At 47.8% G+C, this 12,355-nt stretch overlaps 1 protein-coding gene across 3 annotated transcripts in view; it reads left to right on the top strand.

The window, feature by feature from the left end:
• The window catches only part of mgat4b (alpha-1,3-mannosyl-glycoprotein 4-beta-N-acetylglucosaminyltransferase B), a 104,426-nt gene that overhangs the window by 24,395 nt on the left and 67,676 nt on the right, over positions 1–12,355 (top strand). For all 3 annotated transcript variants that reach the window (XM_057348851.1, XM_057348849.1, XM_057348850.1), the window contains one exon: positions 169–247. In XM_057348851.1, the coding sequence (XP_057204834.1) occupies positions 169–247 (79 nt within the window). The remainder of the gene's footprint in view (positions 1–168; positions 248–12,355) is intronic.

The raw sequence follows: 12,355 nt of genomic DNA, 5'->3' as shown, positions 1-12,355 counted from the left end.
GGGGTATATGTATATTGGATGTGTCAACTGTAATGAATATACTAGATTGAATTGAAAGAGATAAAATACCTTAGACTAAGAAAAGGTGGCATATTTGACAAGCACAAAACATTGACGTGTGTGTTTGTGTGTGTGCGTGTGCGTGCGTGTGTGTGTGTGCATGTGTAGGTATTTCTTCCGCAGTGGAAACATCGAGCACCCTGGAGACAAGCTTTTCAACACAACAGTGGAGGTTCTTCCATTCGATGTAAGTTTATGACACTACATTTGTTTGCAGGAGGATCTTTACTGTTTGAGTGTAACGTTCCCAGTGAGTAAAAGCAGCCTGCATGCTTTACTACAGCTTTGACAGTCCTTAGCAAAATTCCTTTTTGAGGATGCATCAGGAGCTGAATTTTTCATGTTTGAGTTAGACACTAGTTTTCACTGTGGAGACAAGAATGTAGTAGCTAGAGATTATAATGATTCACTGTTGAAACAGTCTTATATGTAAGATGTAAAGGATTTAAAGAAGAGTCAGTGTTTTAGCCAGTATTCGAGGGAAGACAACTGTGCCTTGATTCAGGAATTTATTGGTCCTTACAAAGCTCCGTGAATGCATCAAAAGACACTGGATGGATTTCAAAGCCGCTTGGCTGCAAAGGAATACCTTATTGGTGAGAACTTTGAAAAGCTGACCGAGGCTGAAAATACTATTAAAACCTTGCAAACCCAGAACACTGAAGATTTAGAGAGCACAAAGCACAATTTGATCAGTTATCTATCGAAAAAACTCAACAAAATTTACTTTGGTCTTAAGGGAATATCATCACTCAGCTTGCAGGTTAGGAAAATAGCACGAAAACAAAGCAAGTAGTGGAGATAAAGATGTACTCACATTTTGTGAGGTAATGGCACTTTACTGGCCCAAAGTAATAAAATGTAACCTGCTGTGTGTGCGGTTGGTGGTCAAGAAATATTCTCTCCTGAGGGAGAGCGCAGTAGGGGCAGCACTGTGATTAAGATTACAGCCGAAAACGGGCGCTCACTGCAAGATTAATAGTGGAAGGTTGGTTTTTCATTAATATCGCTTTTTTCCCCTTGTCATTTCCTGCCCCTCCCTGCTGACTTGTTATATCTCTGCTGTTGCCTCATTTTCTCTATTGAAATTTTTGCCAAGTAGAGAAAATTGGAAGGTAATGTCTAGGGGGCAAGAGGTTATGGTATGTTCCCTTTCTGTCGGTCTCTCGACGTTGTGTCGAACGGACAGATGGTGTTCGCTCTTGAGAACCTATCGCTTCCGACTATTTTAGAAAATGCCAATGAAATTGGCGAATGAAATTTGCATGCTGGACTCCGCCCCCGGATATCCGGGTATAAAAGGGAGATGGCGTGCTGCATTCATTCACCTTTTTTTCTTCGGAGCCTTCACACTGGATCAACTTCGAGACTTCAAACTCTACGCCGAATTACTGCTGGAATCTTATGACGTGATGCAGCCCCTTCCTGCGGTGACTTCCCCTGGGCGTCTCTTTTTTTCTCTAAAAGAGCAAATTTCTCCAGCGTGGCATGTCCCGCTGTTCTCGTGGGTGCAACACACTCATCGAGGAGGGGGACGGACACGATGTCTGCTTCCAGCACGCTGACGCCGAGAAGGTACGCTTTCTCGACGCACCCATCTCGCAAAGTTCTCGCAAAGGGGCTGTTCGGTGATACTGTCGAGCAGCAGTTCTCGAGAGTAAAGAAGCAGACAGAGGCATATTCTCCCCGCCCTTGGCCGTCGAGTCCCGTGCACTGTCTGCTTCCCAGCAGCCCTGCTCCTCTTCGACGCCCTCCGGCTCCGGCGTCCCCTCAGGTGGCCCCCCGGAAGAAGACGTCAAGGAGGAGACCACCACCCCGTTAGCAGCCGCAGCGAAAGCAGAAGCGGCCCTCATGGGAAGACCCCCATCGAGAATACCATCGGGCCCGACCCCAGCCATCCCATCGCTGGGTGGTTGATCCGGGATGGTTCCTGCCCAGTCCCAACAACCCACTTCTCAAAGGGAGTTTCCTCTTTCTCTGGGTGTTTATCACAGCTGCTCTTACCCTCTACACGATGGTGGTCGGCAACTCGACGTTGCGTCACGGCGAGACCCAATGTCGAGGATAATCAGCAGCCCTCAGCACTCTCTGTCGACGGTGCGTTGTGCTACATTATCGCCAGGCAGGTAAGTCAGCAGAGGCGATCTCCTCCCCGGGGGCTTCCCCACAGCGAGGGATCCGCACTGCCAGCCATCGAACCACCCCCTGGGAGGTCCATGAAGCAGATCGTACCCCTAGCCCCGGTCTCGGTCCCTGGGAGCCTGACTAGAGCCCCCAAACCGTCACGGTGGTTACGGGATACGATCCATCTTGGCTACGCGATCCAACTCGCCAGACACCCGCTCAAGTTTCGGGGCATCCTCTCAACCTCAGTCAGAGGCAAGGATGCTCCCGTGCTTCAGGCCAGGGTCGCCACCCCTCTGGCAAGCGATCATGCTCGTCCCTCTAGCCAAGATGTTCAACGGGTTTTACAGCCCGTACTTCATCGTCCCCAAAAAAGGCGGGGGTTGCTAGATCTGCGTACCCTGAACTGGCACAGACTCAAGCTGCCATTCAGGATGCTCACGCAGAAGCGCATCCTGGCATCTACCAGATGTCAAGAGAGGTGTGCAGGTACTAAACTATCTCGACGACTGGCTCATCTTGGCACACTCGCGAGATCTGTTGTGTACAAATAGGGACTTCGTGCTCCGGCACCTAGATCGATTGGGACCACAGGTCAACCGAGAAAAGAGCAAGCTCTCCCCTGTGCAGAGCATCCTCTTTCTCGGTATGGAACTCAACTCTGTCTCCATGACAGCACGACTGACTACAGAACGCGCTCAGTCAGTGTTGAACTGCCTGATCAGCAGTCCCCCTGAAACAATTTCAGAGGCTCCTGGGCACATGGCATCCTCGGTGGGGGTGGTTCCCCTCGGGTTGATGCACATGCGACTGCTCCAACACTGGCTACAAAGTCAGGTTCCCTGGAGAGCGTGGCACACCGGCAACAGGCATATGGTCATCACGCCTCTCTGCCGACGCACCCTAACCCACTGGTCTTCAATGACTTTTTTGGTGGACAGGGGTCCCGCTAGGGCAGGTCTCAAGGCACGTCGTGGTGACGACGGATGCCTCACTGCAGGGTTGGGGTGCCGTGTGCAACGGGCACGCAGTGTCGGGGCGGTGGACGGGCCCCCGCCTGCGTTGGTATATCAACTGCCTAGAGTTGTTGGCTGTGCTACTTGCACTGAAGAGGCTGCAGCCTCTCGTGCAAGGCAAGCACGTGCTGGTCCAGTCTGACAGCACAACTGCCGTGGCGTTGTAGTGTATTTCGGGGAAACTATGAGTTTAACCTCAGTAACATACGTATAATTAATGGTGATTAACCATTACCTATTTTATACACTTTACCTGATGCAGCAGAATTAATAGCGACAGACAATGTACTCGTCCAGCGAGTGATCAGCAGATCGTATATTAACTCTAAGAAATATTACTTTCCTGGCCTTGGAAAAACAATATTCTTACTGTAGTACAGTACCACTTCAGAAATCTTAACGAAATCAAACAGTTTAAGTGATGTTGATATGTGAAAGTGAAGTGAAAGTGACCTATTAGTCAGATATGGTGACCCCTACCGGAAATGTGACCTCTGCTTTTAACCCATCCAGAGAGTAGTGAACACACGCACACCCGGAGCAGTGGGCAGCTATCACTGCAGCGCCCGGGGAGCAAGTAGGGGTAAGGTGCCTTGCTCAAGGGCACCTCAGTCGTCACCTGCCGGCCCTGGGAATCGAACCAGCAACCTTCTGGTCACGAGTCCGACTCTCTAACCATTAGGCCACAACTGCCCTCATATGTGATAAGCGGTTTATTTAAAATAAACAAACAAACTTAAAAATGTAAAACAGTAGAGAATGAAATAAATAGATATAAAGCAAAGAAAATGGCAGTATTAAATCAGCTATTCACATCTGCACGAACCATAGAGGACAATCTCCTCATTTAAAAGGGGCAAAGCTTATACGCAACTAGTTAGCAATAGTTCAGATACTTGCATTGGCTTCTTTGTTTCTCGGGACACGTGCTGGCGCGCGTATCAAAGGGTCCTGATGTGTCCCCATGAGTCTGTAGGATTTAGCTGAAGCAAGCTGCCGGAAGAAGCTGTCTCCGAGGAGAGACAGTTCTCGAGAGGTTGAAAGAACACAAGCGAGCGAACGCACACGTGCGCGAACACACACAAGCGAACAAACATGCACAAAAGAACGAGCTTTCTTGCATGTTCAGATGTTTTAACACAGAGGGCGTCACGCCCTCCAAGGTGGGCGATCCAATGTGATGAGATAGTTTTGGGCGCAAAAACATGTTTCTTTGTCCGGCACACTAACTAATTTGCATTTATGGTCGCCTGGGAGTTTGGAGCAGGAATAGACTTAGAATAGAATAAAATGAATATGGTATAAAATACATTACTGTGCTATACACCATATTCTAAGACATGAAAAGGGGAACACGTAGATATGAAACATGAAAGGGTTACAATTACATTGACCTGTAGTTTGGACAAGAATGTAAATATACACAGAATACCACTAAGCACATATGCCTCTTTGAGGTTATAGGTGAAAGAGAATAACAGAGACAAACATATAATGTGGAGATTCATGTGTATACACTTTAAACCAGTCTTTTGTGGCTAAGGAAAGAGAAAGAGACATTCTTTTGGAAGAATTTGAGGCTCTCAGTCCCTGGGGGCCACATGGCTTTTCTCACTTTGGTGAACAGTCCTGTCCTCCCCCAAGAACCTCCTTTGAAGTCCAGGGGAGAGTATATGAATCTGTACTGGTCAGTGATGAAGGTGTTGAGAATAGGACAGTTGGCCAGACTTGTTGGTGCCTGGTCGTAGTCCTGCTGAGAGGTTACTGTGTTTTACGATCACAGATGGTTAACTTTTGATCCGACCATACCCTACATCTCCCCCCTTTCGGACGACGGGGTTTGTAGAAGCTTAGACGGCCGATGGTTGTCTGGATCGTAATGGTCGAGGTGACAGGTGGGTCTTACTGGTCCTCAGTGCTGTGGCGCACTGGCAGTGGGTCAATCTCGAGGAGGTTAGGTTCGGGCTCAGCTTGCATGCCTCTCTTCTCGCGGCTCCATTTGAATGCCCGAGGAAACGCCGCCGTACACTTGTTCACTGACTCCTGCATTCCGTTGACCCCTCTGTAAAGAACGAAGGACAAGCCAAGAATAGGGCATACCCTAATGTGGTGGTTAGGCACAGTGCAGTGTCCGCGGCGGTCCAGGACAGGACCACAGGGGAGTTGGCGAGAGCAGACATCCGATCCAGAGTCTGTAAGGCCTGGTCGATGGGGGTGATATCGATCAGCTGGGGCCCCTCCTCTGCAATCCTCATTTCTAGTTCAGGACCAAGAGTGAAGTTATAGTTCCTGAAGAAGGTTGAGATCTCCAGCTCGGCATTGTATTCCTCACTGGGTAAATGGTATAGTGCCAGGTCATCTATGTGCAGGATTGCGTCCTTTGGGACTTGAATCCACATGGTTTGATTTAGCAGGCTGATGCGGGTGGTGGTATCATGCTGGTCGTAGGTTAAAGTTGCTACTCGGGCTGGGGTGTTGACTAGCCAGCGGTCTCCTACAATCTCTGCCTGAGTGTAGGTGACTTGGACCCGGGGTTTAGCTTCCGCTGGGCAGCCGGTGTCACTCCTCATGGGGTGCATACCACGGATTCCCTCGGTGTTGTCCCAGAGGAAAGGCTTACTGGGGCAGAGGTAATGGATGTCTTTGGTCAGGGTGCACATGCGCAGGTTTGGGGCTAGGTACAGCTGGTCATTGCTGTTGTGGTAGGCCACCACGTGGGGGGGGGATGGGTGTATCCTGATGTGTGTGTTCCCTTGCCAAAACCCAACATTAACCATGTCCTTGAGCCTATAAATGTTGTTGGCCTCAATAATAGGTAGGTTCAGTAGAAATGCTATCTCGCCTTGCTCGGGGGCTATGTGCAGAGGGATGGCACTACCCAGAAAGTATGTAAGATGGGCTTGAAGGGGGATGTTTGGCCCTAAGGTGGCGGAAGTTTCTTGGACAACAGATGGGAGGTTGTCTCACGTAGTTGTTATGACATCAAATCTTGTCATCCACATCACGTTCCTCTTGTGAATCTTGCCGGGTGCAGCATGCTCTCTGGCCTTCACGTTTTCTGCAGTGATTACAGAGCAAAAGCAGGTGTCATGCTCCGGTGTCTTTCATTGAAGTACTGGTGAGCGGTGTAGGGTGTGACAAGGTTGAAGTCTCTTGGCTGGCACTTTGGATGTTGTGGTGGTATTGTCTGAGCTTAGGCCATCAGATCAAAAAGAGACACACACGTCGGTTGGTTTGAGGTCCCTTTGATGGCGGTGGGAACAAGGGGGCTGTTCCTGTCCCAGTTAACATGTTAACAGACACATACTTCTCCAGCGTACTGCTCGTTGTTCAGTTGGTTCCTTACACTTGGCTGGCTGAGACTGGTTCAGAGAATGGAGTTAGGCTTGTATGCTCGTTGGTTTCCAAAACCTCTGTGCCTGATATCAGTCCTGGAGTGGGCATTTCTGTCTGAGCTGGGTATCAGTGGCCATCTGAACCTGGAGAACATGTGGAGGTGTGCTGTGATGCAGTGGTCTGTCTGGGCGGTACTCTACCCGCTTGGTGAACTTGCGTGTGATTGTAAAAAGTCATAGGTGCCCCTTATTGACCTGGGCATAGGTCACACACAGTCTTTCTTGATGTTCTACCCTGGGGAGGTGGCTGTTTTGTGTCATAGTGAGGGTGTGAAGTTTGCTGGTTGGAGCTAGAATCAACTCAACATCTACTGATGCATGCCAGGGCAGTGCGCCACTTCTTTGTGTGTTAGTGGCTTTGGTGTCGTGTTGTCTGGCCCATGGTGCGTCGTAGGCATACATCAGTATGACCCCCCTTTTTTCCTGGAAAGTTGCACGCCGTGGTGCTGTGTTGTTACAGGAACAGACTAGAGGATTTTGCTTATCAGACGCAGCAAGGTTGGACATCGTGAAAGGGAGGTGTTTAGCATCGCTTGTGAGCGTTGGTGGTTGCTTAAGCGAAGTTGTATTTTAGGCAGAGCCAGTGTGGGTGGGTGTGATGCGGGCGGCGTGAGGTGGTAGCTGTGGCTTATAAGCGATACTTGGGATGGGCAGGTGGTTTTTTGGTGACCACCGGTTGCCACAAAATGCCTCAGTTTTCACAGGTTTACTTTGAATGTTCTTTCACCTTTTCCCGCAGAGGAGCATATCGTGTTCCTTTGTGATGACACTAGGTGTCTGGAACAGGTGTTAATGCTCATCTGGCTTATGATTCGCTATGTTTCTTGCTAAGTGATAGCGTGTGAAACTTAGCTTAGCCTACCTTGAGTCTATGCAGGTAAGAAATTGTCTGATGGAGTTTTTTTGTGAGCTGTTGCGATTTGAAGGATTAATCCGGATAGCTGTCACTTGTGCTGTGATGTTTGGGGCCCCAGCTTGAAGTGTTGCAGTGGGAGAGGCTTGTCATTTTACACAAAACACCTGCTCTGGGCGTGCAGTGCCTCACCAATGTGTCGTCGACCATGTGGCTTCGTGTGCATGGGATCTGTGGTGAGGAGGCGTTGACTGTTAGAAACATCACAGGTTGATGGCAGGACTCTATGATTACCTTCTGTGTTCTGATGTGAATGGAACATCGCTGGATGGCTTGTGAAGCACGGAGCAGCTCTTGTCATCTGGGTGCTCAGGCTGTGGTAAGAGTCGTGTTCTGCTGGTGCTTGGCTATCCCCCTTTCGTTTGGTCACGCTGTCAGTGTAGACCAATTTTCAGGCAGTGGTTGGCAAGTCCAGCTTTCAGATGGAACTCCATTCAGCAAGGGTAAATCAGGCATGCGCAGGTGGCATTGGGGTGTGTACATGGCACCGTCTTGATTGCTCATTTACATGAATGGGCAGTTCTTTTTAACAGTTCACAAACCTTGTAGGTGGTGTTCTGTGTAGCCCGGGATGCAGCTAGCTTGGGATGTAATGTCATCTGGTTTGTGAATGGGGCCACGTAGTTGACATTAGTTCTGCATCATCGCCTTTTGTGAAGAGCAGCTCTAGCACTGGCCATTGATGGCAGGTGCAGGGCGTTGTCCATCTCCTTAGGGTAGTAATCCGCTGTCATGCTCTTCATGAAGGCATTGTTCAAAGTCTTTGGTAAATGTACTCGCTTGTACAGTATGTCACTGCAAAAGATGACTTATTCAGTAAAAAGGGGGTGGGGCTTCCAGAGTGGGCCATGCTCCACATATTCCATTGAATATGTGTGGTTGAGGGCTTGGTCGCACTGTGTGTTGAGCTGAACAGTGACCCCTTTTGCTGAATGGATGTGCTACAGTCTCATTTATTCACCAGAGTGCGAAGCTCTGGGCTAGTCTAGTCTGGCAGAAAGTTCTTGTACTTGACAGGGCCCCCATGGGGCTGTGAGGTTCGCGAGAACCAGGAAGTAGCAGGTTCAGCATTGGTTATTCCATTTCAAGTTCAAAACACGGGTGTCCTGGGCCGTTGCCATGGTTGACAGGCATGAGTCCAATGGAAACTGCGTGCACTTGACAGCAGAGGAAATGTCTGATGCTAGTGTTGTTGTGGAGAGTGTGTGCACAGTGTAAAGCTGATGTCTGAGATATCTGCTCCTAGTTCCTGTATGGTGCCTGCTATCATCATGCCACTTGGTGATGTGCCTTTGGCATGTAAGGGAAGCTGATGGTACGCAGCCGTGAGATCAATTGTAGTGAATACTGATTCACCCCTAAGGTCATGTAAGAGTTCGTCCATGTGTGGTAGAGGGTGACTGTCTACAATGAGTGCCTTATTCGGTTCACGCAGATCCACACATAAACGTATTTTTCCGTCTTTCTTTGCAGTTACGACAATAGGGGAGATCCACGGGGATGAATCAATTTTTTCAATAATGCCTTTGTTCAATAGTAAGTCCAATTCCGTAGAAACAGCTTGGCGTACTGAGAATGGAAGCCGACGTAACTTCTGACGTACAGGTGTAGCATTCGGTTTGATTGTAGGTTTATGAACAAAGCCTTTCACACAACCCCCGGAAGCATCTGGGGCTGGAGAGGTCACAGCTACAACTGCATGTAATTCGTCAGCTTTAGGTGCAGCACCGAAATGGAAAGAGAAGTTCAGATCTCGAATTAGATCCATACCCATTAGGGCAGAGCCAGCTTTGACAATGTAGAAGTAAGCAGAATTTACGGTATCATTCAGAGAAACGTCCGCACGTAAACATCCGAGGACCGGAATGGCCTCTTTCAAGTATGTAACCAGTTTCACTTTAGGATCCGTAAGCGAACAGTCCTTAAAGTATCTGTTGTAAATGACCTCAGGCAGAATTGACACAGATGAGCCTGTGTCTACGACTAACTCAGTGTCAACGGACTGTCCCGCTGTAGTAGTAATCTGAACATTGCATAATAGTTTGTCTGCAGAAACGGTAGTAGTATCTGTAAAGAGGACATCCACTTCAGGGACTACTTCTCTAACATCCTTAGAAGAATGACATACCTTAGAAAAATGTCTGGTTTTTCTGCAAGAACGGCATTTGGCCCGAGTAGCAGGGCAATCAGTCGCATTAGCCAGATGGGTTTTAGCTCCACAATGGTAGCACATGCGAGTCGCTCTTTGTATGGCATTGGCAGCAGGTTTTGCTCCAACATGACAGTGCGTGCTCGTCTTATGATGACGGAAAGGTTTGGATGACACAGCTTGAACTGAGCTTTGCGCAGCCAGTATATTCGAATTCGATAGTGCTTGTTCCACCTGACTCGCAATCGTGATAGCAGAATCCAGCGTCAGTGACAGCTCTAGCAGTAGTCTTTCTCGCACTGCTGGGGCGTATGATCGTTCAACCAGCTGATCCCGAATCATCTCACTCTTCATGTCACCATATGCACACAATGAGGCCAAGTCTCGCAAAGCAGTCACAAACTGTGGAATCGTTTCATCCGTACGTTGAGAAAGTTGCCGTAATCGGTGTCGCGCCACCACTACGTTGACTTTAGGCACAAAATGATTCTCTAACGCTGCCATTGCATCATCAAACGTAGTTCCAGTATTAGGTAAGGTGTAAAACAGCCGCTGACCTTCGGTACCCAGGCTGTGTAGCAAAATAGCACATTTTCTGGCATCAGGCCATGCTTGCCCCGTAGCATTTATGGCTAGCAAATAGTTTTCAAACATTTTCCGCCACGTACCGAAAGGAATCGCAGGCTCTCCACTGCATGGCAGAAAAGGCACAGGCGCAGGTACGGAACTCATCGTCGCCAATTTGTTGTGTCCTCGGGTTAGTCAATAAAGAAGCAAATGGAAATACTTGAGCTATTTTATTTTATTTCACACTCTGCCAAACACTTCTTCTCGTTATATTTTTTTCAACAAGAACAATTAACACCATACTGCCCTCTTGAGGTTCAATTGCAAAACACCACAGATGTCACCCTTGGGTCAGCAACAAATTGAATGCCAGTACAAAGACAAGCAGTATACACTAGACTTTAATGTCATACAGCAAGATGCATGTGCAATTCTAGGAATAGAATCGTGCACAGCCCTGGGAATAATTAAGAGGATTTGTGAGATAAAAGGAGAAACTTCAAAAGATATCCTGAGGGAATTTGAAGATTTGTTTACAGGACTGGGTTGTATTCCTGGAGTCCACCACATTCAGACAAACCCTGAGGTCATGACGGTTGTTCATGCTCCCATAAAAATTCCAGTAGCCCTGAAAGAAAACATTGAAAGTGAACTGAAACGTATGGAAGAGATGGGTGTTATCAAAAAACAGACAGAGCCCACCTAATGGGTAAACAGCATGGTGACCATAGTAAAACCCAACAAAATCAGGATCTGCATAGACCCTCAGGATCTAAACAAAGCAATACGAAGAGAGCACTACCCTCTTAAAACACTTGAGGAAGTAGTTGCAGAAATGCCGAAAGCCCAGATGTTCTCAGTGGTGGATGCCAATCAAGGATTCTGGCAGATCCGATTGGATGACGACAGCTCTAAACTTTGTACCTTTAACACTCCTTTAGGGAGGTACAGTTTTACAAAGCTTCTGTTTGGAATATCGTCGGCTCCAGAAGTGTTCCAAAGGTGTTTGTCTCAACATCTGGAAGGAATGGAAGGAGTTGTTAACGTGATGGACGACATTCTGGTGTGGGGTGAAGACAAAGACTCACATGACCACAGATTGAGAAAACTATTAGAGAAACTGAGAAGCATAAACCTGAAACTGAACAAAGCGAAATGCAAGATCGGCCTAAATGAAATCAGCTATATAGGTCACATCCTGAGTAAAGACGGACTAAAACCTGATAAAGAAAAAGTGAAAGCTGTACAGGAGATGCCAGAGCCACAGGACAAGTCAGCTCTACAGAGGTTCCTAGGCATGGTGCAGTACATGGCAAAGTTCATCCCAAATCTTTCAGAAGTGACAGCACCTCTCAGAAAACTGCTGGAAGGAGAAACACACTGGCATTGGGAGAAGGAGCAACAAGAGAGCTTCAACTGTTTGAAAATTCTAGTGTGTACAGCCCAAGTGTTAAAATATTATGATGTGAAACAGCCAGTTACCTTGTCAGTTGAGACGCCAGCTCAGATGGTTTAGGAGCTGTGATTCTACAAGAGGGACAACCAGTCGCATACGGCTCCAGAGCATTAACTGACAGTGAGCAAAACAATGCACAAATAGAGAAGGAGATGTTAGCCATTGTGAATGGTTGCGAATAAATTCACCTATACCTGTATGGACGCTGTGTACAGGTGGAGTCTGACCATAAGCCACTTGAAATAATTTTCAAGAAGCCTGTACACAAAGCCCCGTCCAGACTACAGAAAATGCTGATGATACTGCAAAAGTACAGCCTAAAGGTGAGATATGTTCCAGGAAAGCAGCTACACATTGCGGATGCACTGAGCAGAGCTTACCTTAAAGAGCATTGCATGCCAGACAACAGAGAAAAGGATGAAATGGATGTGAGTTTTATTGTGCATCAGCTACCGGTTTCAAAGAAGAAAAAAGAACAGTTCCAGTTAGCAACAGAGAACGACGAAGAGTTGAGAATGGTCAGAGAAGCGGTTCAGTCCGGGTGGCCAAACTCAAGAACTAAAGTACCAAAGCCCATACAGCACTACTGGACGTTTAGAGAGGATCTGAGTCACGCTTATGGATTATTGTTTAAAAATGGAAAACTGGTAGTGCCAAACAAAATGCGAGGTGAGA

This window comes from Triplophysa rosa, linkage group LG13 (genome assembly GCF_024868665.1).
Source record: "Triplophysa rosa linkage group LG13, Trosa_1v2, whole genome shotgun sequence".
Lineage (NCBI taxonomy): Eukaryota > Metazoa > Chordata > Actinopteri > Cypriniformes > Nemacheilidae > Triplophysa > Triplophysa rosa.
Note: the sequence above shows the minus strand (reverse complement) of the source record. Positions and strands in the feature narration are given on the sequence as shown.